Source organism: Ostreococcus lucimarinus, chromosome 14, assembly GCF_000092065.1.
Source record: "Ostreococcus lucimarinus CCE9901 chromosome 14, complete sequence".
Classification (NCBI taxonomy): domain Eukaryota; kingdom Viridiplantae; phylum Chlorophyta; class Mamiellophyceae; order Mamiellales; family Bathycoccaceae; genus Ostreococcus; species Ostreococcus sp. 'lucimarinus'.
Genome location: NC_009368.1, coordinates 172,319 through 197,934, shown reverse-complemented (window position 1 = coordinate 197,934; position 25,616 = coordinate 172,319). Strand labels below are relative to the sequence as shown.

Genomic DNA, 25,616 nt, shown 5'->3' with positions numbered 1-25,616 from the left:
CAGTGCGGGACGCGCGGGGGCTCGCGCCGACGCCCGCGACGATGGACGCGAGGTTCGCGACGCGCGCGATGACGCGCGCGCCTCGAGCGTCGGCGCGACCGCGGCGCGCGACGACGACGACGACGACGCGCGCGACGACGACGACGACGACGGGCGGTGGTATATTCCGACCGAAACGACGCGACGGCGACGCGGGACGCGCGGACGCGCGCTCGACGGCGACGCGGAACGCCGCGGTGGTCGTCGCGAGGCGACGCGCGACGACGCGAACGACCGCGACGGCGACGGCGACGACGGACGCGCGACCGAAACGACGCGTGGCCATCTTCGTGGAGCCGAGCCCGTTTTCGCACGTGAGCGGGATGAAGAATCGATTCCTGCGATTGATCGAGAACCTGCGAGAGATGGGAGACGACGTGGTGGTGATCACGCCCGATCGCGATCCGCCGAAGGAGTATCACGGGGCGAAGGTGATCGGGTTGAGAGGGTTCGTGCTGCCGTTTTACGGGACGGACACGCTGCTGTGCTCGTTCGGGCTCGACGGACGGGTGTGGCGGGAGTTTAAGGAGAATAAACCGGACTTGGTGCACTGCGCGGTGCCGGGAGGGATGATTTTTGGGGCGATGACGTACTGTAAGGCGATGGATATACCGCTCGTGGAGTCGTATCACACGCACATTCCGCACTACATTCCGAGGTACACGTGGGCGGGGTTGGTCAAGCCGATGTGGGACTTGATTCGGTTTTGGAACGGCTACGCGTCGACGACGTTGGTGACTTCGAGCATTCTGGAGAACGAGTTGAGAGGAGAAGGGTGTAAAAATTTGCAAGTCTGGGACAAGGGCGTGGACACGGTGGCGTTCAATCCGAGCTTTAAGAGCGAGGAGATGCGCAAGCGTCTGAGCGGCGGTCGCGACGGTCCGATCATCGGGTGCGTCGGACGCCTCGGCGCGGAAAAGCGCTTGGGAGATCTCAAAGATATTCTCGCAAAATTACCGTCGAACGTGAATTTGGCCATCATCGGAGACGGACCCGAACGTAAAAGGCTCGAGGAGCACTTTGCCGGAACGAATACAGTTTTCACGGGGATGATCACGGGAGACGATTTGTCCGCAGCGTACGCGTCTTTGGACGTGTTCGTCATGCCGAGCCCGAGTGAGACGCTCGGTTTTGTCGTCATGGAGTCCATGGCTTCGGGCGTACCCGTCGTTGCCGTCGCCGCCGGTGGCTTACTCGATATCCTCACCAATCCGGGCGACGTCGGCTTGCTCTACCCCGAGTACGACTACGACAAAGCCGCCGAGCACGTCAAGATGTTGCTCGAGAACGACAGCGAACGCCAACGCATGGGTGCGGCAAGTCGCGCAGACGTCGAAAAGTGGGGATGGATGTCGTCCAATAGAAATCTCCGAGAGAACCAGTACTCGAAAGGGTTGGAGCGATTTTTCAAGTTGCGAAACTTGCGCAAGGCGATCAAAGCCATCGGTATTCGCCGACGCGCGGTGGCTGTGTTTGACTTTTTGATCAGTGGTCAACACATTTTGCAAGTCGCCATCTTCGCCGCCGCCGTGAGCGCGCTGGTTTACGCGAGACAAGCCGGTCCGATCGCCACGGCGACCAAAGTCAAGGCCGCGTTCGGAGCGACGAGCTGGCTCAACGTCGCCGAGTCCGCGATCAGTAAAGCTGGTCCCGTGCTCGCGCCATTGTGCCTCACCGCGATCACCACGCTCGCGGCGATAATTCCATTCGTTCCTACGCAGCCTTTGTTCATCATGGCTGGCTTATTTTTTGGTCCCGCGTACGGCGCGGCGCTCGGTTTATGCGCCGCCGTGTGCGCCGCCGCCATCTCCGCGAGCGCGAGCCGCGCTCGAGGGTATAGGCAAATCAGCGATGACTTGGCGCAGCAAACGGGCATCGGTGCGCCCGCGCGTCGATCGATCGCGGCGCAGTTGAAAAAGGTGAACCGCGCCGTGAGCGGCGACGGCGACGCCCTCGTGCAAGCCTCCAAAGTTTCGTTGATGCGTCTCCTCCCGCACGCCCCGTTCACGGTCACCAACTACCTCCTGGGTCTCACTCAAGTCCCCATCCGCGCCATCGTCGCCGGAACCGCATTCGGTATGGCGCCCTGGGTCGTCTTCTACGCCATCGTCGGCGCCGACAGCCGCGCTCTCCTCGCGTCCGGCGCCTCGCTCGCGAACGTCGTCTCCGCCGTCGTCGACGCCGGCGCCGCCCACATCCCGTCCCTGTTGACGTCCACCGAGCTCGGTCTCGTCGCTCTGTGCGCGACGCTCCTTTTGCTCCGTCCCGCCGCTCCGGCCAGCCCGCTCGTCTGTTGAATCGACGCACCTTTCGCGCTGAACCGACGTCAACCGACGCCCCTCGCGTCCCGCTCGCGCGCGTCGACCGCGCGTCCTCCTCACACCCGCGCGCGCCGCGCCGTCATGCGCGCGAGCGCCGCCGCGAGCGCCGCCGCTGCGTCCACGTCCGGTCGCGTCGCGCGCGCTCGCGCGCGCGCGCGCGCCTCGCCTCGCGCGCGCGCCGCCGCCGACGACGACGACGCCCTCGGCGCGGACTTCTTCGCCACCGTCGACTTCGACGGTCTCACGCCGCCGCGAAAGGCCGCCAAGGCGCTCGCCGACCTCCTCACCATGTCCGCCGTCCGCGTCGTCCTGGACCAGATGTCAGGGACGCGACACCGCTCGCCGATGGCGCCGAAACTGGATCGATTACCTGCACGCCAAGCCGCTGCGCGCCGACGCGAGCGCGTGGTTGGCGGAACTCATGGCGCACGAAGAGCTGGATTACCGACTCGTCGCCGTGCGAATCATCGAGACGAGAAAAGTGCTGGCGTGCGATGCCGAGGGATTCGATTACGATTGGATGAAGGCTGAGGCGATCGACCGGACGCGCGAGGATAACTTGACGCTTCGGCGCGCGATGTTGACGGGCGCGCTCGAGGCGGGCGATCGCGATTCGAGCGGCGATCGCGATTCGTAGATTCGTAGGCGCGTCTATTTATTCGATGTATTCGTCGTAGCGTTATCGCGGCGTCGTTTCGCGTGATCTCGCGGCGCGTCGTTCGTCGCTCGCGGCGTCGCCGCGCGGCGCGTTCGGCGCGCGCCGCGTCAGTCGTCGACGCGCGTCATGACGCCGTCGTCCGGCGCGTCGTCGACGCGCGCGGACGATGGTGCTACCGCTGAGGTCGCCGTTCGCGTCGTCGCGCGCGCGACGACGCGCCCGCTCGGTCGCGGTGCCGTCGCGCTCGCGACGGCGTCCACGGCGGCGGTCGCGCGCGAATTGTACCGCGCGACGACGCCCACGGCGCAGTTCGCGAGCTACGCCGCGCGAGTCGTCTGGCTGCGCAAAGCCCGACGACGACGCGGCCCGCTGGTCGCGGCGTGCGTGTGCGCGGGAGAGATGTATCGCGTCAACCACCGCGGACGACGAACGTTGGGATTTTTAAAGGCGAACGCGGTCGGGACGCGAAGACGAAGGATCGAAACGCTCGTCGTCAAGGCGTTGGCGACGATGACGAAGGGGCTGGCGTCGAGTAAGCCGCTGCCGACGATCACGGGACGCGTGGCGCTGCTCGTCGCGGCGTCGGCGCCGTATAAATGTTTCGTGCGGAAGTTTGCGAAAATGGCGGCGCGCGTGTGCAAGATTCCGGCGGTGCGGATAAAGCTGCAGCGACACGCGAAGCGGTTGGGGAAGTTGTTGGCGAAGAATAAGGTGAAGAATGAGGTGAGTTCGTATAGGGCGGCGGTGAACGAGGCGTGGGAGGTTTTGGAGGAGACGTTGCCGAGGGACGTGCTGTACGCGATGCGGCACGCGGAGGGACAGCTGAGCACCATCGCGCGATTCACGGGGGCTAGGAACAGACGAAGGCGTCGACGTGGATCGGGAACGGGGACGAACGGAGAGTACGCCAGTGACGAAGACATAGGTAGCGATGAAGAGAGCGACGACGAGAGCATCAATCAATCGAGAGAGTACGCCGAAAGCCATAGGCAAAGGCACGCGCTGCTGCGCCCCGTCGGTTGGGTCAAGGGCGGAATGAATAGATTACAACGACTGCCAGCCGCCGTGTACACTGGTGTGGTGGCGACAGATACTGGATACGGGAACGCACTGTTAATTCCCCGCGAATACGAGATTCACGCTTTGAAAAATAAACTCTCGCCGACCGCGAGAGCCAAGTTCACCGACACCCAACTCGCGGCTTTCTTGTTACAGTGGAAGCACACGTCCGCCGCGGCGCAAGCCGTGGAACGATCGTTGCAATGGCGCAGAAGGTATGAGTTCTTGACCGACGCCAAGCTGAAGCAGTTTGAGAACGTGGTATACATTCACGGTCCGAAGCAAAGCTGGAGCGGCGGTTATCAACTCGTGCTGAGACTTCGAGCCGCCATGGACGCAGTGGGCATGGAAGGCTTGGACGAAGTCGTTGCCGCGGTGATGACGCACGCCGAGCAGGAGTGGATGCGGTTGAAGAAGTCAAATGGTGTCATGCGAGGTCGTTTGGTGGCGCTCGTCGATTGCTCGGGTATCGATTTGACTTCGCTTCCGATTTCCCTCGTCGCCACGACTCTCGTGACGCTCGACGCCAACTACCCGGAGCTGGCGTGCGAGGTGCATTGCATCAATGTGTGGTGGCTCATGAGACGTGCGTTGCAAATATTACTCGAGGTCGTGAGTAGTAGCACAAAGGGACGCATTTTGATTTACCAAGCGGACGACGATGGCATCGAAAAGCTGCATGAAAAGTTTTCGCCCCACATCTTGCCTCGTTGCATCGTGGGTGGTAAGTGTCACTGCGTCAAGTGCAAGCATGAACCTTTCGTTCCAAGACCGCCGCGACGAGCTTTAGCGGGCTCGTGGCGAGGTCTTACGTGGCAGCAAATGTCTGGGTCACAGCGTCGTCAGTACTTGAGACACTTGGCCGTGTACTCCGTCGCGCTCGTCGTTTTCTATCCGATGTTCTACTTCAGAATGACGATTCATCCCGTCATGGCAACGACGATCGCTATGATCCGGCGTTCGGGTTTCCGCGAGCGCGCTTTCGTCGCCACGCTTTTCGTATCACTCGTCATGGCCTTCTTCACGTGGCAGTTCATCACCACGACAGGACTGTTGGAAGATTACCTGAACTTGATTCCGGCTATGCTTCCAGCCATCCGTTCGAGAGACGCGCTTCCGCTCGTCGACGAATAGTGTTTGTAATTTGTTGTATTCGTTCGTTCATGTTACATGCGCGTGTCATCTATTCGTGCGTTCGTGCGTTTGTTCGTGATCTGATTTTAAAAACCACCGCCGCCGTAGCCACCACCGCCGTAACCGCCGCCGCCGCCGCCGTAGCCGCCGCCGCCGCCGCCGTAGCCGCCGCCGCCGCCACCGTAGCCGCCGCCGCCGCCACCGTAGCCGCCACCACCGTAGCCGTTGCCGTTGTGCACCGGTTGATTACCGCCGTTGCCGTTGCCCATGTAGGCCGCGTTCGGACAGTCGCGCGCCCAGTGTCCCTCTCCGCCGCACTTGTGGCAAGCGCCCTTCTTCGGAGCGTTGTTGTTGAAGCCGCCACCGCCGCCGTTGCCATTGAATTGGTTGTACGACGCACCGCCGCCGCCGCCGCCACCGCTCGGGCAGGCTGCCGCAAAATGACCGGTCTGACCGCACTTGTAGCAAGTTGCGTTCGCGGCGTTCGCGGCACTCGCGCCACCACCGTTGGCTTGCCCACCCGCTTGGTTCCAACCGCCGTTGAACGCCGGCATCTTGTTCTCCTGCCCGTAACCGACATCGGAAGCACGCTTCTTCGTAGGCGGCACGTACACTTCGGGTTCTTCGCCAGCGTGAAGCTTTGCAATCTTGCCGATCAACTTCTTGCTCATGTCTACGTAGTTGACGCGCTCGATTTCAACCAAGCTGCCCTTGGCGCGGGGTACGTCGGTGTAGTTGTCAACGGCGACCTTAACGCGTAGAGAGTAATCGTTGAACAGTGCGTCACTGATCATGTTTTCGTATCGCTCCGGTTCACGGTCGTAGATTTCCTTCATTTCAGCGGCGCTTATCCCGAAAATCTTGTCACCCTTGTCACCGAAAACGCTCACCCAATACTCATCGCTGTGATCCATGCAAACCATGCTAAACATGTAACGCCAATCCGCGGCTTCGATTTTTTCACCGGCGTGACGTTCGCACTTCCATTCACCAGTCGAGTCATCTTTACGCAGCTTCTTTTGGCACGTGCGTTCACCATTAAGCAACGGACACGCGGGATAGAAGTTACCTTCCGCGCCGAGTTTGATGTGCTTTATGATACCGCAGCAACTCAGGTACGCCACGCCCTCATTTTTAGCCACGAGTTCTTCACCGATCTCTTTCACAGTCGAGAACGAGAGCAATTCACCACTGCCTTTGCCGCCGCCACCGCCAGAACCGCTCAAGGAGTTGAAAGTTTTATCGGCGCCGCCTTGATCAAACCAAACGCGCATGCGCGTCGCCTCGGAACTGTCGGGATTTATTTCTACCATCGTGCTGCTCACGGTGCCCATGTTCTTGCCTTGGAACTCGCCCAATCGAGAGCTCTTCACCGCGATGACGGGTTTTTCGCCGCTAGCGATCAAGCTTTCGATTTGCCCGCCAATCTCGACTGAGTGCGGATCCCAAAGCGTGAACTCGATGGATGTGTCCGAGTCGTCGCGAATCATCACAGAACGCTTCGAAGTTTCGGAACCGTCGCGCTTCATGATCGTCGTCAAATCACCCACAGAGTATGCGATGCCAATGACATCCACCATATCTCCGGCGTTGAGCGCGTCGAGTTCAGAAAGCTTCTTGAACTTGTATACCATCTTCTTGATGTCGCGTTCGGCGTCTGGACACGGCACGAACGTCGCGTGGTTATCCAACTTAATTTCGTACTGATAAATCGCGTACCGCGGGTCGCGCGGCGTGACGATTGCTCCCTTGGAAATTTCGTACACCAAGCCTTGACGTAACTCCCCCGCGAGGCGCACGGCGGTGTCGTTAAAGCACACGCACTTGATCTCCGTTCCGTCGGCATCGAGCACTTGAAAGCCGAGCACCTTACCTTCGCCTTTCGCATTCGAATACGAGCGCAACTCCAACGGAGTCGTGATTCGCGCGCGAATAGTCCAACGGTTCTGGTACGGGTTCAACGCATGGATCGGCGTGATGGACCTCGGCTGCTCATTGCGCGCCACCGCGCCACCATCTCGACGATACTGCCCCTGCGCCGCCGGCGCGCCGCCACCGTACCCGCCACCGCTCGCGCGCGGCGGTTCCGTCGCCAGATTCGCGCCGTTCCCTCCACCCGACCCGTAGCCTTCCACCTGCGCCGCCGGCGCTCCTCCGTACGCGTTTCTTTGCTGTTGCATCCCCCCCGCGTTCATCCCCGTCGACGCGTTCGTCCCAGTCCCCGGCTGCCACACCCGCGGCTGTCCGATGACGGCGTCGTACCGATCCATCACCTCGGCGTCCATGACGATCAAAATCCTACGTTCAAACCATTCGTCCGTTCGCACGATCGTCAGTCACCCCCCTCGCGCATCGCGCCGCCTTCCTCGCTTCCATCCAAGATCATCGCGATCCCTCGATCGCGCGTCTCCATCCTCGCGCGTCTCGTCTCGCCCCTCGCGCCGCGCCGCGCCGCGCCGCGCCGCCCATCCCAACCCATCTCGCGCACGCACCGTCTCCCGTTCAGATCGTTCACGATGTACTCTCTCAACCGCAGCACCGTGAATTTCGTAATTTCCCCTCGCTCGCACATCGCGTTCAACTCCGCCCCGAACAATCCCTGCGCCGCGAATCCACCGTCGGACGCGAGGACGCGGAATCGCTTCGCGGCGTCGTCGGCGTCGGGTTTGGTTTTCAATTCCTTCAGATCGAACACTTGGACGATGGGTTTGAAGTCCTGCGATCCGTGGGTCTGTTCGAGAATATTGGATATCGCGTTCGGCGTCAGCGCGGGCGGCATCGCGCGTGCGCTCGGGCGCGCGCGGCGTCGCGGAGTGGCGCGCGGGCGACGCGGGATTTCGAAATCGACGCGCCTGTCGCGCGATGGGGCGCGGCGGGGGGTGCCTGATTTTAATGATGGATTTCGCGTGGTATTTCGTATGTGGTTTGTATGCGTACTTTGGGTGTGTTTGATGGTATGTATATGGGTGCCGGGATGTGGCGGGGCGACACCCGCGTGTGTGGGCGCGCGGACGCGCGCGCGGCGCGCGGTCGCGCGGCGCCGCGCATGTCGACGCTCGCGAGGACGCTCGTCGCGTGCGCGCGACGACGCGCTCGAGCGACGGTGCGAAAAACGACGCGCCACGGCGCGACGCGCGAGGCGACGCGACGACGCGACGCGACGACGACGACGACGGCGACCGCGGGGACGTCGATGGCGACGGCGACGAACGCGCCGTGGACGATCGATCGATACGGTGGGATCATCGTCGATAACGCGCACGATGCGTTCGTGAGGGCGGCGCGCACGCCGGAGGCGTTCGACGCGACGCTGGGAGGGTGGTTGGCGACGTGGCGCGCGAGCGGCGCGCGAGGGGTGTGGCTGAAGCTCGCGCTCGACGACGCGCGGTTGGTTCCGGTGGCGAAGGAGCGCGGATTTGAGTTTCATCACGCCGAAAGAACGTATGTGATGATGACGACGTGGTTGCCGAGCGATGAGGCGTCGACGATACCGAATAATGCGTCGCATCAGGTTGGCGTCGGGGCGTTTGTGTACGACGGCGAAAACGAAAAGGTGCTCCTCGTGCAGGAACGACGAGGTCCGGCGAGCGGGAGAGATCTGTGGAAGATGCCGACGGGGTTGTTGGAGGCTGGGGAGGACATTCCCGACGCGGCGGTGCGGGAAGTGTTGGAGGAGACTGGGATCGAGACGACGTTCGACGCCGTCGTGGGGTGTCGACACGGCCACTTTGGGTTGTTTGGCAAATCTGATTTATTCTTTTGCGTCGGCCTGCGCGTCAAGGATGGAGCGTCGAGGGAGATTAAGATTCAGGAAACAGAGATCGAGCGCGCGAAGTGGGCGAGCGTGGACGAGTTCTTGAATAATCCAAACATCGAGCCGGGTTCGCACGCGCACGCGCTCCACGAGCGGTGCGTCCGATGGAGCGTCGGCGATTACGCGGGCATCGTGGGTAAAAAACTACCCCTAGGATTCGGGCGATCGGGAGACGTGTACACGTACGTCACCACGGAAACATAGCTGATTTTGATTGATTCATTGCTTTCGTGACTCTCGAGTTACTCTCGACGCTCGCTCGCTGGGCGACCCAGCCTTCGCCGCAGTGCGCGCCTCGCTCGAACTCGTGACGCAGCCTCGCGCGACCGCGCCGAGACATCAATCAGATGTCGTTGCGCACCGTGCGCGCGCCGGCGTGCGCGTCCGCGTCCCGAACTCGCGGTGCGTGCGAACCCCAACGCCAACCTCAACGGCCCTCGTCCGAGCGAAATCGCCACGCCGTCGTCGCGCGCGCGAAGAAGAGCAAGAAAGACGTGCAAATGTCCGAAGCGGCGTGGTTTTTGGATCAGTTCAAGTACCAACAGCGATACAAGGCGGATACCAACGTGTTCAGCATGCCGACGAGCGAGCTGCCGGGCGGGGACAAGCTCACGCCCGAGGGCGCGGCGGTGGGGGTTTTGTTTGGATTGCTCGGTGTGTGGTTCGCGGTCGTTGGGGTGAAGCTGATAAGCGTGACGTGGGCGTTGATTTTTACGACGCTCAAGTACAGCGCGATCGCGGGCGTGTTGGTGCTACTGGGAATACTAGCGAGTTAGGGTGAGCACCGCGCGAAGACCCAGCGGTTGTAATTCTTTTCTTTTAGCTTGAATGCGTTCGTCCAAGCGCGCGTCGTCGTGGTCGTCGTCGTAATCGCTCACGTCATCAAGATCGTTTCGTTTACGTCTCTAAACTCAAGCGTAAGGCATCGATCTCGGCGATGTTTCGCGATTTTGCGTCGGCGAGCGCGGCGGTGAGCGCTCGATACATGGTGAGTTCGGACACCGCGGCGAGGAGCGCTCGCTCGACGGCCGAGAGCTTGGATTTCGCTCGATTGAGCGACGACGCAGTTTCGATCGCTTCGTCTGCATTTTCGGCGATGACCGCTCGCAAACGTTCAATCTCTCGATCGATGTCTTGACATCTCAGTCGACGCCTCGCGAGCTCGCGCTCTTGATCTTGAATTCTCGATCCCACGCTCGCAAGCTTATCGTTGAAAACGTCCACGTCAACGTCGTTTTCTTGCTCACCCTTCGGACCATGAATTAATCGCCACCGCGTGTGCTCGTTCGGATCTTCCAATCGCTGACTCAGATTCTCCGCCGAGACGCGCATCTCGTATAGCGTCGAGCGCTTGCTCGAAATCTCGGCTTGGTAGCGCGGTATGGCGGCGACGTTTCGCCGCGCGACGATCAGGGAACGCTCTAGGTCGTGTACTTGACGGCGTAGTGTTTCATATTCATGTACACGCAGCGCGAGCTCTTCTTCGCACTGCCGGCTGACGTCTTCGGACGTGGCGATACGATCGCACAGTTGACACAACTCGTCGTTTCGGTCGAGCAACTCCATGGCGACTGCCTGACGTGATTTCACAAGCGCCTTTGATTGCTCGAATAAAAGCTCTTGATCGCACTTCCCGGCCTTGAGCTCGTTTTGTAGTTTTCCGAGTTCGGTTTCACTCACCTCCATGTCCGCTCTGGCGCGCAAGATGACGTGCGAGACGGCGTCGTTTTGATTTCGGCGCGCATCCCTCTCGCGCTTCTTCGCATCTGTCTCTCCGCGCGCCGCGGAAACTTCCCAATCTTTCTCTTGCGCTTGACGCTCGAGCTCGAACGTTTTCAAATGTAAACATTCATTCTTTTCTCGAGTAGCTCCGGCGATGACGCCAGATTTTCTCACGATCGTCGCGAACGCGTCGCGTTGCGTCGTCGTCAATTCTCGCAGGCGTTCAAAGTGCGAGCGGCGCTCTCGCGCGTCGTCGATATTTGACTTCACATCCATCATCTCCGCATCGCGGATACGCAATAGCGATTTTAGTTGTGCTATGTTTTGCTGCACGCCTTGGTGACGCTTCATCGCGCGCGAGACCCTGTCGGCGACGTACTTTTGTATTCGATTTCTCGCCGCCTCCTCGCGACGAAGACATTTTACCTCATCTTCTAAATCTGCTATTTCTTGGCGCACGGTGACTGTCACGGTGTGCGCAAGCAAATCTCCTTTGGTGATTTCTACCTTGCACTCTTCCCTACGCTCGTTCACGTCGAGTCTGAGCGCGTTTTGCTCTTCTATGGTACGCTTGGTGTCGCGAACCGCCGTGGCGAGCTCACGTTCGAGCGCAGCCTTTGTCCCTTCGACGTCCTCGACAATGTCGGCAATCGAGCGTGCGTTCGTCAACATTTCGTTCACGAGATACGTAAGATGTGCGTTTGCACGCGTCTCACGAAGCGACGTCTGCTTGGCTCGAGTCAAAGACTTCTGACACGCGCGTCGATCGAGCTCGCGGCGCACGCCCTCGGCGGCGATTTCGTCTCGCGCCAACGATTCCCGCTCCAAGAGCGCCTTGAGATCGTTTAAACCTCTCTCCGCGGTCGACAGCTGCTCGTCAAACTTCGCGTTCTTACTCACGTGTTCGCTCAATTCTTGCTCGTTGCGTCGCACCGACGTCTCTGCATCGGTTTCTGCGCATCGAAGCGTCTCCGCGCGGGTTTCGAGCGTCGCCGCGTCGGCTCGAGCGCGCGTCAACGTCTCAAACAGTGCGTCTTTTTCAGCTCGTATTTTCCCCAACACCGCTTTCTCACACTTTAATCTCTCTCGCTCGATTTTCAGTGCCTCTCGCACGCTCGCGCACGCGCGTTCGACCTCGCACGCGCGTCGTTCGCGCTCGTCTCTGCTCCCCGTCAGCGCCTCGGCGCGCTTCCCGCATCCCTCGATTTCCTCGCGCAACATCTCGCACTCCTCCCGCGCGCTCACCACCATCGGCGCCAACCGCTCGGCCTCGTGCCGTCTCGCCTCCTCTAGCGTCCTCATCACCGCGTCTCGCTTCTCCCGCAGCGATTCCACCGTCTCACCGCGCCCGCGCGCTCGAATCCTCGCCTCCTCGCGCTCCGCCTCCGCCGCGCACCGCGCCGCCGCCACGTCCTCCTCCCGCGCCTCCGTCCCGAGCGCCTTTCGCCGCGCCCGCAGCGCCTCCGCGCGTCGCTCCAACCGCGTCGCTCGCCGTTCGATCGCTCGCGCCTCCCGTCGCGCCCGCTCCGCGTGCGTCGCGACGTCGTCGTCGCGCGCGCCTCCCATCGCGTCCGCGCGCGAGACGAACCGTCGCGTCCTCGCGCGTCCGTTTCCTCGCGCGCGCCGTCGCGCGCCGACCGCGCGTCGCCGCGCGCGTCGCCGGCACCGTCGCGCGCGTTCGCCCGCGCGTCGCGCGCCGCGCTCTGCGCGCGCGCGCCGTCGCGCGCCGTCGCGCGCCGTCCAAAAATACCGTCGCGCGCGAACCGTCGCCGTCGCGCGCGGCGGCGTCGGTCGGCACCCGCGCGATCGGATCTGGGCTCGATCGACGGGTCGGGACTCGTCGAATATCCAGATATCGCCACGTGGCGATATCGACGCGCGCGACCGGTCGATCGGCGCGGCGACGCGGCACGACGCGACGCGATGCCGCGCGCGGCGACGCGACGCGACGCGACGACGGACGACGGTGACGACGCGGTGATGCGCGATGATTCGCTGCGTAAATGGGCGCGCGAGCTCGTCCCGACGCTGAGCGCGCACGCGGACGACCCCGCGCTCGGGCTGACGCTGGACGCGCTCGGACGAGGCGCGGACGCGGCGACGGCGACGATGCGCGAGGTGGCGACGGCGGTGGCGCGACAGGCGTCGACGATCGACGCGAAAATATTCGATCGATTGCCGGACGAGGCGGGACGGCAGAGCATGGGAGACGTGTGGGCGAAGATTAATTCGAGCGGCGCGAGCGGGACGGCGCGGGGACGCGAGCCGAGCCTGCCGAGCCTGCCGAGCCTGCCGACGATGAATTTCATGCAGTTGACGACGGCGCTGGCGCTGGCGGACGCCGGGGGGGATGAAGCGGCGACGACGACGGCGACGGTGACGGCGGGGAAGACGGCGAAGGCGAAGGCGAAGAGGGCGACGAACGGGAGGGCGACCGCGGTGAAGAAAACGACGACGACGAAAACGACGGGGAGTGCGCCGTCCCGGGTGTCGATGATGATAGTTCCCACCGTTCCGGGCGTGTCCTACGAACCCAAGCGGTTGAAGAAGCGCAGCGGCATCGCCACGCCTCCGGCGTTTCGACAAGCCATCGCCCCGCTCAAGATGGGACGGAAGCCGAAAGGCGCCCCGAAAGAGACCGAAGCCGAGAAAGCGCTCCGCATGCAAGAGCGGCTGTTCCGTAACCGCGAGAGCGCGGCGAGAAGTCGCGAAAAGCGCGAGAGCGCGATGCGAGCGCTCGAAGAGGAAAACGCCGCGCTCCGCCGCGAACTCGTGGCGACTAAAGCGAAACTCGCCGCTTTGCAGCGCTCAGGAGGTCGTCAATAATGATTCCGCGCGACTGGTCGCGAGCGCTCGATGAAACTTAGTGCAATAAATATGATGTGTTGTGTATTTCGCCGCGCGCGCGCTCGTCCCGAAAGAGTTGTTGAGCGTCCCAGCCCGCGCGCGAGCCGTACATCGGCGCGCGCCCGCGCGCGACGGTGCGCGCGCCGCGGTTCGTGCATCGTATCGCTTTTAACGCGCGCGCGAAGTTTCATGCCCTCTGAGTCCTCCGACGCGTCCCGAGCGCCTCGCGAAGGCGAAGCTATCCCAGCGGCGGGGACATCATCTTCCGTGAGTTTTCAACGGCGTAGACTTGCGCGACGCGAGCGATGGAAGCGCTACGGCGTCGTCGGGTTGATCACGGCCACTTCTCTGTTCCTGTACGCCGATCAAAACCTCATCGGGCCGAACATGAGCGCCATAGCGGAGGAGTTCGGGATGGATGAAAAAGAGAAGGATGTCAAGCTGGGCGGGTTGCTCCAGCTGGCGTTTTTCGTCGTCGGCTCGCCGGCGTCGCTGATCATCGGGTACTACGCCGATCGAGTGCGTCGAGTGCGTTTGTTCTTTTGGACGACACTGATCGGTGAAGGGCCGTGCATGGCGACGTATTGGGTGACGAGTTATTGGCAGTTGTTTGCGCTTCGCGCGATGACGGGCATCGCGGTGGGCGGATGCTTACCGCTGTTGTTCTCGTTGTGCGGAGATTTGTTTGCGAGTCATGAGCGGAGTTACGTGGCGAGTTTTTTGACGATCGCGACGGGAGCGGGAGTGGCGCTCGGACAAGTGGTGGCGGGTACGGTAGGGCCGGCGTACGGGTGGCGACTACCGTTCATCCTCACATCCGCGCCCGCGGTCGTGCTCGCAACGGTGATGGTTCTCGTCGTCGACGAGCCCAAGCGTGGCGCTCAGGAGGAAGAAGTTCATCGAATGACGATGCGAAGGAATTCAACGAAAAATGTCGCTGAGCGGGATGATTCCGACGAACAAACGACGGCGCAGACGGAGGACGAGCTCGAAAGCGGCGACGAAGCGGGAGATGTTTCGTATAAAGCCAAGATGAATTGGAGCAAGGTCAAGAAGCAATTGCTTGTGAAGACCAACATCCTCGTGCTTGCGCAAGGCTTGCCGGGCACGGTGCCGTGGGGGGTGTTCAATTCGTACTTTGTCGACTTTTTACATAAGCAAAAGGGTATGACGGTGCAAAACGCCACGGCGGCCATCACCGTCTTCGGCTTGGGCTCCGCCTTCGGCACCATTGGGGGAGGATTCATCGGTCAGAGGATGTACAATAAGAAGAAGAGCGAACTTCCGATTTTAATGGGACTGACGACCGCTATTGGAGCACTTCCAGCGTATTACTATCTCAACGTCAACGACTACGGTCCGGGGAGGGTCGGTTTGTACCTGTCGTGCCTCGTCGGCGGCGTTTTCTGCTCGGTGACACCGCCCAATGTGCGCGCAATTTTGTTGAATGTCAACCCGCCGGAAACTCGTGGAAGTATGTTTGCATTTTACTCACAAATTGACGACGTCGGTAAAGGCGGTGGACCCGCGCTGGTCGCCTTGCTCATCGTGAGCATGGGCAGACGAGTGGCGTTCAACGTGGCGTTTACCTTTTGGTTTGTGTGTGGCGTTATTTTGGCCTGCATTACATTTACCATCGATCACGACGTAGAGATGGAACGAAGGGCCGTGCTCGAGGCTTTACAGACGGACGAAAACGAGGTGGCACCGATAGAGAACGACGGGGATTTGAACGCGGACAGAGGGTAGCGCAGCGTGTACTGACATTTAACGCATCATTATTCCATCACATTAGAGCGTAGCGCAGCGTGTATTCACATTGAGTGCATTATTAATAGTCCATCACGTAAAATCATCCTATTCGGGCATCGGCTCTTCCACCTCGCTGTCGACATCCTCGTCTGGTAAATCTATCGTCTTCTCATCAACCTCGGGCGCCGCAGTCTTGGCACGTGGCTCCTCTGCCTCGTCGTTCGAGAAGTCATCCGTGTTGTCGGAGTCAGAGTCATCTTCGTTCTTCCCAAAAGCGCCACCAAGGGTAGCCAAGGCAATCTCATCGCCCGGTCTAGCGCTATTTGTTCCATCCTCGATCCCTACTTCGCGCGGAAACGAAGGTCCGTTGGCCTTTTCCACGCCGGCGCCCGTCGCGGTGTTTCGAATGCTTTCCGGCAAAGACGTGTTTCTAATTTCTGCTGAAGACAAACGAAGTGATCGCGACTTGGCGTTACGAGGATACACAATGATGTACAGTACGTCGTCTTGATAAATGCAGCGGCACGTTTGCAAGTGCACGAGGGAAGGGAACTGACACAACAGCTCGAACGGCCGCCCCAACTTCGGGTTCGAGTTTGGCGGTTGCGCCGGATCGGCGCGCACAAAGGTTCGACCTTGATCATCGATGGACATCGAAAAGTCCGCGGCGGAATGTCCAAGCGCACGAATCGCGAGAACGTGGTATTGGACTCCGTGAGCCACTTGCGCGACTTGAAGCTGCACGTCTGATTTCGCCAGCACCGGGTACGGCTCGCGATCGTCGGCCAGGTACTTACCCACCGCGCGCAGGAGGAGCGTTCTGAACGCAGCCTTGGAGATGTTAGGGCGCAACATGAATGGGTCAGCCGTTTTCTGGCCGAAAATCTTTGCTTTGACGTAAGGAATGCCGTCCGCAATTTGTGGCGCCTCCGCGTCGCCCCCGTTGCGAGCCGACCGCACGCCGTGGCCGTTGTTGTACGCGAACTCCGACTCATCCAACACCCCATTGCGCGATTTCGACACCACGCGTCCGCACAGACTCGACAGCAGCATCACCATGAGCTGCCCCTCGTTTCGATACGCCGGCCCGGGAATATTCGTCGGCGTCACGTGCCACACCTGCGTGTCCACCGGCAACTCGCAAATCGTCGTTCGCGACGCCTTCATCCCTTTCTTCCCCCCGTTTCGTCCCACGTTCCCCCGAACCCCCCCGCGCGCTCTCACCGTCTGCGCCAAGTACTCGCTGTGCCCGATCGCCGCCTCGAGCGTCGGAAACGCCTCGCTCTCCACCACCGCCTCCACCTTCCCGTCCACGCTCAGCCCCATCGCGCGAATGACGACGAACCTCTCGCGCCCATCCGCGCCTCGTCCCGCCTTCGTCGACGTCCCCGCCTGCGACATCTCCTCTCGCGCCTCGAACCGCCCGCCTCGCGTCCCCGCGCGCTTCCTCGATTCGCCGCGCGCGTCTCGAGATGACGCCGCGGAATTAATTCGAACCTCGTCCCGTCGCCGCGCCGCGCCGCGTCGCGCCCGATCGCGCGTCTCCGTCGTCGATCGCGCCGCGCGTCGTCGCGCGTCCGCGGCGGTCGCTTCGCGCGCCTCCCGCGCGTCGTCGTCCTCGCGTCGCGCGCGCGATCGCGTCGCGAGATGCGTCGGCGCGACGACCGCGCGCGGAGACCGGCCGGCGCCCCTCGACGGCGCCTGAATCGCGACGAGTCCTGAACCGTCGTGTGTGTGTGTGTGTGTCATGTTTTTTGTTAATTGGGTCATTTGGGTCGTTGAATATGAAATATTGGAAATCGCAGGGGGGGCGGACACGAGGGGGGGCGCGCGCAGTCGGGCTCGGGTTACTTATGCATCAGTGGGCGCCGCGACGCGCGACGAGGACGGCGGCGACGAACACGCGAACGCGCGCGAACGCGGATCCCGAATCGTCCTCGCGAAGGGCGGTGAAGGCGACGGTGAGAAACCCGCCGGCGCAGAAGGCCTCGACGAGGTAGGGAACGTCGAGGGCGAGACGTCGGGCGAAGGACGACGCGGAGGCGCTCGCGGCGTCGAGCGCGGCCAGGACGAGGAACGTGAGCGCGGTCGCGCCGACGGCGACGAGGGCGGAGAGAAAGTTGAACCATAACGCCTCGACGTCGGTGAATCCCGAGCGTCGTAAGATGCCGTAGTCGCCGAGCTCTTGCGGAAGCTCGTGCGCGAGCGTCGTCCACGCCGCGGCGTAGCCGCGCGTCGCGCCGCGCCGGGCGAACGCGATCGCGATCACGACGCCGTCGGTGAAGTTGTGCGCGGCATCGGCGAACAGATTGAGCCATCCGCTCGCCGCGATCTCTCGCGCCGCCGCGCGTCGCTCGCGCGCTCGACCACTCGCGCCTCGGCTTCGGCTTCGGCTTCGGCTTTCGCTCGGCGTTCGACGCCGCCGCGTCGTCCCCACTTTCCCATCGTTTCGCGCCTTCACCGCGCGCACGATCACCTCCAACTGATGAAACGCCAGCACGCCGCACGTCGTCGCGCACGCCGCGACGCCCGCGCCGTCGCGTCCTCGCGCTCGCGTCGCCGCCTCGAGCGCCGACGGCAGTTGACACCCGAGCGCGTCCCCGAGCATCGCCCCGATCGCCGCGTCGCTCAGCCACGCGAGCGCGTCCGCGCGCGCGCCGATCGCCATCAGCGCGCACCCGACCAGGGACGCGAGCGACACGCACGCGGACGCCAGCGTCGCGCGCGCGGCGTCCCCGACCGTCCACGCCCCCGCCGCCCGCGCGTCGCCCTCGTCGCCGCCGCGGCGCGCCGTGCGCGGCGCGCGCGCGCGGACCAGCGACGCGAGCGTCACCGCGAGAGTCACCGCCGTCGCCGCGCGCCGCGACATCGCGCCGCGCGCGCGCGAGTCGCGTTTTGACCGCAGTGTTCGCCTCGCCATGCCACCGCGTTCGCTCCTCGCGCTCCTCGCGCTCGCCAACGTCGCGCTGTGGATCGCGCGCGCCGCGACGCGCGCGTTAGACAAGTCGGCGCTCCGCGGCCGGCGCGCGCGGGCGCTCGTCGTGCTCGGCAGCGGCGGACACACGGCGGAGATGCTGCGCATCCTGCGCGACGCGCGAACGCTCGACCGACTGGACGTCGCGGCGTACGTCGTCGCGAGCACGGACGCGCGGAGCGCCGACAGAGCGCTCACGTTCGAGCGCTCGCGACGCGGCGCTCGCGGCGAGGCGCGCGTGCTGACGATCGGACGCGCGCGAGAGGTGGGCCAGCGATGGACGACGAGCGCGGCGACGACGGCGCGCGCGTGCGCGGCGGCGATCGCGATCGTCGCGCGCGTGAAACCGGACGTGGTGATTTGTAACGGACCGGGGACGTGCGTGCCGATCGTGCTGGCGGCGATGGCGCGACGCGCGCTGGGGTGGCGAACGCCGGCGACGGTGTTCGTGGAGAGCGCGTGTCGCGCGCGAACGCTCAGCCTGACGGGGAAGATTTTTTATCATCTGAGGTGCGTCGATCGGGTGTGCGTGATGTGGGAGCGCGCGCACGCGGCGTATCCTCGCTCGACGTTCGTCGGGCGCGCGATGTAGCGCGACGCGGCGCGCGCATGGGTTGTAATGGTAGTCGTAGTCGGTAGTCGAGCGGCGCGGCGCGGCGCGGCGTCCCGGTCGAGACGCGCCGAGCGCCGCACACTCGCGCGCGTCGTCTCGGTGCGCCGGAATTCGCGCCGTCGCGCGGACGAAAGAGCGCGCGCGCGGATCGCGGCGCGCGGTTCGCGGCGCGCGCCCGTCCGCGACGCGAACGCGCCGTCGCGAACGCGCCGTCGCGAACGCGAAGAAATGTCCGCCGACGCGAACGCGCTCGGCCGAGCGACGAGCCAGCGCCTGACGCGGTCGTCCATGCCGCTGATGTTGTTTTATTGCACCGAGGTGCGAGCGCGAGCGCGGCGAGCGCGACGGCGCGAAGCGAAGCGAGAGCGAGGGCGAACGCGCGACGACGTCGAATTCAAACGCGGCGACTGACGACGACGCGCCGGACGAATGGAACAGATGGAACAAATGGCGAGAGAGATCGCGGCGATCGACGGAAACATTGAGTTGGGTGAGATTCAGTGGCGCACGTTCGCGGATGGTTTCCCGAACATTTTCGTGAACGACGCGGAACAGCTGCACGGGCGGCACGTGGCGTTTTTGGCGTCGTTTCACAACGCGTCTGTGATTTTCCAACAGCTTAGCGTGATATACTCCCTTCCCAAGATGTTCGTCGCGTCGTTCAGATTGATCTTACCGTTTTTCCCCACCGGTACGTTCGAACGGGTGGATAAGGAAGGAGAAATCCCCACCGCGGTGACGATGGCGAGAATGTTGAGCTCGATTCCGCACTCGCGAGGCGGGCCGACGGATATGATCGTGTTCGACATTCACGCGCTTCAGGAGCGATTTTATTTCGGTGACTCCGTCACTCCGCTGTTCGCATCGGGAATTCCGCTTTTGTTGGAGCGATTAGCAAGTTTAGAAGACGCCGCGGACGTCGTCATCGCCTACCCCGACGAGGGCGCGTGCAAGCGCTTTCACAACTTTTTCGCCAAGTACGACGAGGTCGTCTGCACCAAGGTTCGCGAGGGCGACAAGCGCATCGTCACGATCAAGGAGGGCAAACCCACGGGTAAGCACATCGTCATCGTGGACGATCTCGTGCAATCCGGCGGCACCCTCATCGAGTGCGCCAAGGTTCTTCGCCGCGAGGGCGCCTCCGCGGTGAGCGCCTACGTCACCCACGGCGTCTTTCCCAACGAGTCTTGGCGTCGTTTCACCGACCCGTCCGCCGGGTTCGCCAACTTTTGGATCACCGATTCGTGTCCGCAGACCGTCAGCGCGTGCAGCGGCGTCGCGCCTTTCGTCGTTTTGAAGCTCGCGGGATCCGTCGCGCACGCGCTCAACATTTAATCGAATCCAGACGAGACGCCGTTCGTCGTCGCCATTCGTCGTCGCTCGTCGCGTCGCGTCGCGTCGCGCGCGCGATGCGCCTCGGCGCGCGCGCGAGCTCGGCGACGCCGATCGCCGCGCGCGCGTCCTCGCCCGCGACGCGCGCCGCACGACGGTTCGCGCCGCGCGCGACGCGTGACGTCGAGGGCGACACAAATCGTCAGCGCGACGCCGACGACGCGCGTCGCGGCGCCGTCGCGTGGTTCCGAGACCACGACCTGCGCGTGAGCGATAACGCCGCGCTGCTCGCCGCGGTGGAGACGGCGCGACGGCGCGGCGGCGAGACGGCGTGCGTGTTCGCGTGGGACGAGACGCGAGACGGCGAGACGACGAGAGGCGCGCGAAGGGCGTGGTTGGTCGAAGCGCTGGACGCGCTCGATCGCGAACTGCGACGACGGTACGGTGGAGGAGGACTGTCGTATTATCGCGGGACGCACGCGGAGGCGATGCGAGCGGCGTGCGGGGGAGTGGGAGCGACGCGCGCGTTCGCGTCGAGGCGGTACGAACCGACGGCGGACGCGGACGACGAAGAGACGGCGGCGAGCGTGCGGGACGCGTGCGAGATCGTGCGCTTGCCGGGGTACTTGTTGTTTGAGCCAGAGAAGATTCAGATCGATCTGAGGAGGGAAAAGTACTTTTTCGGCACGCTCATGCCGTTCGTGCACGCCGCGGAGAAGCTCGGAGGGAAAGTGGGGGCGCCGCGCGCGGCGCCGGCGAGCGCGCGAGTGGTGGATTTAGGCCCCGAGCACGGATTCGCGGCGTCGTTAGAAGAATTAGGGATAGTATCAGACGTAGATAAACGCTTGGACTGGGCGGCTGGGATTCGCGCGGAGTGGACGATGTCGGAGTCGGGCGCCGCCTCTACTTGGGAGCACTTCGCTTCGGTGGGGTTGGAGAAGTTTGAGGACGATCACGGAAGAGCGGATATCGTCGCTCCGGCCGCGGTGAGCACGCTTTCACCGTATTTACGCCATGGTCAGATATCGCCGCGGCAGATTTACCACGAATTGGCGACGAAAAAGATGGGCAGCGACGGGGTGGAGGGCAAAAAGCTCTCTCGCGTGTTTTGGCACCGTCTCTATCGCCGAGAGTTTGCGTACTGGCAACTGCACAACTGGCCCGAGTTACCGTCCAAGTCCGTGCGTGGGCACTACGAGAATCGCAAGGCTTGGTTGGAGGGCGACGAAGCCGCCGTTGCGCTTCATCGATGGCAAACTGGAACGACGGGCTTCCCCACCGTGGACGCGGGCATGCGCCGGCTTTGGGCCACCGGATGGATGCATCAGAGTGAACGCATGATTGCGGCCACGTTTCTCGTCGATTACTGCGGCGTTCATTGGACGCACGGCGCAGATTGGTTCCTCGACACTCTCGTGGACGCGGACTTGGCGATCAATTCCATGATGTGGCAAAACGCGGGAAAGAGCGGACTCGATCAGTGGGACGTCTTCGCGGGTTCGTTGACCCCAGATGGATCCTCTCGAGCGCACGACCCCGAAGGCGAGAGCATCGCTCGATGGATTCCAGAGCTCGCGGCGCTGCCGAAAGGGCACCTGCGACACCGCCCGTGGGAAGCGTCGGCGAAGCAGCTCGACGCCGCGGGCGTCGAGTTGGGATCGACGTACCCGACGCGCATGATTACAGATCTCGAAGGCGCGCGACGCCGCATGCTGGACGACGTGAACGCGCTTCGCGTCGACGAAATTAACAAAGCCGCGACGAGGGCGAACGCGGCGTCCGCGGCCGACGTCGACGCGCGTTCTTCCGACGTCTTCGTCGACGTTCGTTCGGCGAACGACTTCGTCGTCGCGCCGCCCGGCGCGACTAAAGATCACGCCGGCGCCCTCGTTCCGGTGTCGACGCGAAAGGAGTTCAAAACCGAACTCAAATCCACCAAAGGCGCGCAGGCCGCGATGCAAAGCGCCTACGCCTGGGCCGACCGCGCCCTCGCCGTCGCCGAAACCGCCGCCTCCGCCGACGCCGCCAAAGCCAAGGCCCAAAAACGCGCCCAGCGCGCCCACGGCCACTCCCACGCCGCGTCCACCGACGCGTCTCGCGTCCACGCCCACGCCCACGGCCACTCCCACGCCCCGTCCCGCGCGCCCGCGCGCCGAAGCAGCGCCTGGCAGCGTCCGTCGCGCGCCTCCGCGCGCGCGCTCTCCGACGCCCGCGCCGCCCGCGCCGACCGCCGCGTCGTCAAGTCCCTCCGCCGCGAGGCTCGCGAGATCAACGCCGCGCACGCCGGCCGACGCCCCGCCGCCGACGACGACGACGACGACGACGCGTAGCGCGCGCCGTCCGACCGACCGCGTCCGACCGACCGTCCGACCGATCGCGCTCCTCTATATAGTAAAACTTCGACGCATTATATACCCCTCGATGACGTATAATACCATCGCGCGTCCCCCCGATTCCACACGCGATCGCGCCGAATCCACGTGGATCGCGATAAACCGCGATCGACGTCCCTATGATGGCGTTCGATGGACGTCGAATACGGAGAAACGAATCCCCGGTCGCCACACCCCGACGCGCCATGTTCGCCACCGCGAAGACCACCTCGTTCGCCACCGGCGTCGCCGTGCGCGCGCCGCGCTCGACGCGCGCGCGACGCGAACGGTGCGTGCCGCGACGTCGCGATCGACCGCGCGTGACGCGACGCGACGCGCGATCGCGCGCGAACGACGCGCGGCGCGCGAGGGGCGAATCGCGATCGTATCTCGAGCGACGCGGGACGACGACGCGACGCGCGACGACGCGCGACGCGAGCGAACGATGGGCGTGCGAGGGGCGCGAGACGCGCTCCAGGACGCGCGCGCGCGACGCGAGCGGGACGCGGCGCGAGCGGCGACGAGGGTTCGGAAAAGGGGCGGAGACGCGCGCGAGGGGCGCGATCGGGACGGATAGCGAGCGGGGCGCGAGGGCGAGACGGCGGGACGAGGGACTGACGGCGCGCGCGGTGGTTTGCGAACGATGCAGCGCGATGAAGACGAACGCGAAGTACGGCGATGAGTCGGTGTACTTCGATCTGTCCGACGTCGAGGCGACGACGGGGTCGTGGGACGTCTACGGCGTCGACGCGTCGAGCCGATACCCGGATCAACAGGCGGCGTTTTTCGAATACGCGGCGCAAGGCTTGGGCCGACGCGAGGCCGTGTACTCGCTCTTGGCCGTTTCCGCGGGTTTGTTGACCGTCGGGTACGGCGTGAAGGGGGCGAAGGACGCCAAGCTTCCGATCACGGTCGGCCCGCAGCAACCGGCCGTCGTCGGGCCGCGCGACCGCATCTGAGCGGGGCGAGGCGCGAGCGCGCGCGAGCGGAGGCGGTCTTTCGAGATCGACGACGCGAGCGAGGCGCCATCTAACACTAGTAGAAATGTGATGATGAAGAAGTCCACATGACCAACGAACGAGGATGCTATTTCAACGCGCGCGCGCTACAATTCAACCCTTGGCGAGACGCTCAACGCGCGCGCGAGACGACTGATGTCGGCGGCGGAGTCGTCGTCCTCCGCCTTTGCCGCGGCGTCGAACGCGTCGGCGAGCGTCGAGAGATCGCGCTTGAATCCGTCGAGCGTATGTCGCACGATCTCAGGGCCGCGCTCGCGCGCGGCGAGAAGCGCGCCGATCGCTTTCTCGCGCGCGTCGAGCGAGGCGTCGGCGTCGAGCGCGCTCGCGACGACGTCCTCGAGTAAGGATTTCGCGACTTTTACGTCGGCAAACATCGCGTCCGCGACGCCGTCGATGAGAACTAAGTCGCCGAATAAGACCATCGCGCGCGTGCGCGTCTTGACCGGCGTTTTCGGAGACAAAATATCAGCCAACACGCCGGCGCCGCCCGCGGCGAAAAAGTCGGCGCGCGACGCCTCGTGCGTCCGCGCGCACATCCCGAGCACCCACAACGACTTATGACGCACCTCCGCGGGCGTCGCGGGCGACGACACGAGCTCTAAAAGCGCATCGAACCCTCGTCTCTCGTGAATGATCCCCTGCACGACGACGTTATTCGACGCCGCCGCCGCGAGCGCGCTCGCCGCCGCGCTCGCCACGTCCTCGTCCTCGTCCCTCAGCGCCCCGATCAGCGCCTCCGCCACCCCGAGCTTATCCAAATCGTTCGCCAACTCGATCGGCGCCACCAAATCGTACAAAATCTCCAGCGCGCGCACCCTTCGCGCCTTGGTTTCATTCTTACGCGCGTCCCTCACCACTTCGCCGCACTCTCGCGCGAGCGCGTGCGGACTCGGCGCCGCCGCCATCGCGTCCAGCGCCTCCCGCACCTCCCTCTTCCTCGACTCGATCGAATCCACCGTCTTCGACCGTCCCGCTTCCGCTTCCGCGCCCTCGTCGTCGTCGATCGCGTCGACCGCGCTCGCGCCGTCGTCGCGTCGTCCCGTCGCTCGCGCGAGCGCCGCGCGCGCCCTCGCGCGCCAACCCTCCGCCCGACCCGCGTCGCCGCGCGCCCGATCGTCGGCGTCGCTCGACGCGCGCGGGTGTCCCGCCTCGATCGACCACCTGAACAGTTCGCTCAGCGTCGCGCCGTCGCTCGGCAGCGCGTCGCGCAGCGCCGCGACGTCGTCGCCATCGTTCGCGCGTCCCGTCGCCTCGCGCGCGCGTCCCGCGCGCGCGCGCGCCGCGACGAGCGCGAGCGCGAGCGCCGCGACGATTCGCGCGCGCGGCGCGCGCGCGCGGCGCCGCGCGTCGCGCATGCGCGTCGCGAAGTGCGACCGGGACGGCGCGGCAGAGCATGACGCTTCGGCGCGTCGCGCGCGACGGCGCGCTCGCGCTCGCGCTCGGCGCCGTCGTCGGCGACCGCGTCGGCGCGCCCGAGCGCGCGCTCGCGCGGCGCGCGAGCGCGTCGAGCGACGCGCGCGACGCGTTCGAGGCGGTGGTGGTGTGGTGCGACCGCGCGAGCGTCGCGCGCGGCGCGATCGACGCGGGAGACGTCGTCGCCGTGCGCGCGCGCGACGGCGACGGCATCGTGATTCAGCGCGTCGACGCCGTGCGAGGGCCCTCGCGAGGGACGTGCGCGCTGCGAGCGGACGCGGGATGGCGAGGACGCGACGCGCGAGACGACGGCGACGCGGGCGAGACGCCGACGGGGGCGCTTCGAGGACGGATCGCCGCGGTGCTGTGGCCGCCGAGCGCGATGCGGGCGGTGACGAGGGAGGCGTCGAGGCGAACGCGGGCGCCGGAAAACGCGAACTAGATGTGTAGAGCTAGAATTAGAGGCGCGCGTCTCGCGCGCGAGCGAGAGAACGCGAGCTAAAACCGTATCCCGGGCGACGGAAACCTTTTGACGCACAGATCGAGC

The 25,616-nt window shown here is 64.1% G+C and overlaps 13 protein-coding genes across 13 annotated transcripts; 9 read left to right on the top strand and 4 right to left on the bottom strand.

The window, feature by feature from the left end:
• Positions 1-68: 68 nt before the first annotated feature.
• OSTLU_43238 (predicted protein) lies at positions 69-1,436 on the top strand (the record flags this gene model as incomplete). The annotated part of the gene is made up of 1 exon (XM_001421379.1): positions 69-1,436. A coding segment is annotated over one exon (1,368 nt), but the record flags the coding sequence as incomplete, so codon positions are not given.
• Positions 1,437-3,144: 1,708 nt separating this feature from the next.
• OSTLU_27395 (predicted protein) lies at positions 3,145-5,211 on the top strand (the record flags this gene model as incomplete). The annotated part of the gene is made up of 1 exon (XM_001421378.1): positions 3,145-5,211. One exon carries the CDS (start codon positions 3,145-3,147, stop codon positions 5,209-5,211), a length of 2,067 nt encoding a protein of 688 aa, XP_001421415.1.
• Positions 5,212-5,846: 635 nt separating this feature from the next.
• OSTLU_47438 (predicted protein) lies at positions 5,847-8,017 on the bottom strand (the record flags this gene model as incomplete). The annotated part of the gene is made up of 2 exons (XM_001421192.1): positions 7,704-8,017; positions 5,847-7,509 (listed from the first exon to the last, which is right to left on the bottom strand). Coding segments are annotated over exons 1-2 (1,950 nt in total), but the record flags the coding sequence as incomplete, so codon positions are not given.
• Positions 8,018-8,404: 387 nt separating this feature from the next.
• Positions 8,405-10,316, top strand: OSTLU_25489 (predicted protein; the record flags this gene model as incomplete). Its single annotated transcript, XM_001421377.1, has 2 exons — positions 8,405-9,377; positions 9,402-10,316. One exon carries the CDS (start codon positions 8,405-8,407, stop codon positions 9,227-9,229), a length of 825 nt encoding a protein of 274 aa, XP_001421414.1. The 3' UTR covers positions 9,230-9,377; positions 9,402-10,316.
• A 2,350-nt stretch (positions 10,317-12,666) lies between these two features.
• Positions 12,667-13,630, top strand: OSTLU_25487 (predicted protein). Its single transcript, XM_001421376.1, has one exon. It carries the CDS (start codon positions 12,671-12,673, stop codon positions 13,571-13,573), a length of 903 nt encoding a protein of 300 aa, XP_001421413.1. The 5' UTR covers positions 12,667-12,670; the 3' UTR covers positions 13,574-13,630.
• Positions 13,631-13,783: 153 nt separating this feature from the next.
• On the top strand, positions 13,784-15,343 carry OSTLU_43281 (MFS family transporter: sugar; the record flags this gene model as incomplete). The annotated part of the gene is made up of 2 exons (XM_001421375.1): positions 13,784-14,488; positions 14,582-15,343. 2 exons carry the CDS (start codon positions 13,784-13,786, stop codon positions 15,341-15,343), a joined length of 1,467 nt encoding a protein of 488 aa, XP_001421412.1.
• A 108-nt stretch (positions 15,344-15,451) lies between these two features.
• On the bottom strand, positions 15,452-16,986 carry OSTLU_25485 (predicted protein; the record flags this gene model as incomplete). The annotated part of the gene is made up of 1 exon (XM_001421191.1): positions 15,452-16,986. Exon 1 carries the CDS (start codon positions 16,745-16,747, stop codon positions 15,452-15,454), a length of 1,296 nt encoding a protein of 431 aa, XP_001421228.1. The 5' UTR covers positions 16,748-16,986.
• A 218-nt stretch (positions 16,987-17,204) lies between these two features.
• OSTLU_18031 (ZIP family transporter: zinc ion) lies at positions 17,205-18,215 on the bottom strand (the record flags this gene model as incomplete). Its single annotated transcript, XM_001421190.1, has 1 exon — positions 17,205-18,215. One exon carries the CDS (start codon positions 18,213-18,215, stop codon positions 17,205-17,207), a length of 1,011 nt encoding a protein of 336 aa, XP_001421227.1.
• A 49-nt stretch (positions 18,216-18,264) lies between these two features.
• OSTLU_43197 (predicted protein) lies at positions 18,265-18,912 on the top strand (the record flags this gene model as incomplete). Its single annotated transcript, XM_001421374.1, has 1 exon — positions 18,265-18,912. One exon carries the CDS (start codon positions 18,265-18,267, stop codon positions 18,910-18,912), a length of 648 nt encoding a protein of 215 aa, XP_001421411.1.
• A 309-nt stretch (positions 18,913-19,221) lies between these two features.
• On the top strand, positions 19,222-20,268 carry OSTLU_43177 (predicted protein; the record flags this gene model as incomplete). The annotated part of the gene is made up of 2 exons (XM_001421373.1): positions 19,222-19,251; positions 19,372-20,268. 2 exons carry the CDS (start codon positions 19,222-19,224, stop codon positions 20,266-20,268), a joined length of 927 nt encoding a protein of 308 aa, XP_001421410.1.
• A 485-nt stretch (positions 20,269-20,753) lies between these two features.
• OSTLU_43003 (predicted protein) lies at positions 20,754-22,595 on the top strand (the record flags this gene model as incomplete). Its single annotated transcript, XM_001421372.1, has 2 exons — positions 20,754-22,364; positions 22,509-22,595. The coding sequence occupies 2 exons, from the start codon at positions 20,754-20,756 to the stop codon at positions 22,593-22,595; spliced, it is 1,698 nt and encodes a 565-aa protein (XP_001421409.1).
• Positions 22,596-22,832: 237 nt separating this feature from the next.
• On the top strand, positions 22,833-23,716 carry psaHa (psaH, PSI-H, subunit VI, photosystem I polypeptide). Its single transcript, XM_001421371.1, has 2 exons — positions 22,833-22,926; positions 23,287-23,716. Exons 1-2 carry the CDS (start codon positions 22,844-22,846, stop codon positions 23,594-23,596), a joined length of 393 nt encoding a protein of 130 aa, XP_001421408.1. The 5' UTR covers positions 22,833-22,843; the 3' UTR covers positions 23,597-23,716.
• On the bottom strand, positions 23,708-24,657 carry OSTLU_25482 (predicted protein). Its single transcript, XM_001421189.1, has one exon. The coding sequence runs from the start codon at positions 24,559-24,561 to the stop codon at positions 23,743-23,745; it is 819 nt and encodes a 272-aa protein (XP_001421226.1). The 5' UTR covers positions 24,562-24,657; the 3' UTR covers positions 23,708-23,742.
• Between the last annotated feature and the right edge of the window lie 959 nt (positions 24,658-25,616).

Excerpts from the sequence above, each read along its gene's own strand:
- OSTLU_25487 (XM_001421376.1), top strand. The coding sequence starts at position 12,671 with ATGCCGCGCGCGGCGACGCGACGCGACGCGACGACGGACGACGGTGAC.
- psaHa (XM_001421371.1), top strand. The coding sequence starts at position 22,844 with ATGTTCGCCACCGCGAAGACCACCTCGTTCGCCACCGGCGTCGCCGTG. Across the intron at positions 22,927-23,286 it reads ACGCGCGCGCGACGCGAACG|CGCGATGAAGACGAACGCGA; the intron begins GTGCGTGCCGCG and ends CGAACGATGCAG.
- OSTLU_25482 (XM_001421189.1), bottom strand. The coding sequence starts at position 24,561 with ATGGCGGCGGCGCCGAGTCCGCACGCGCTCGCGCGAGAGTGCGGCGAA.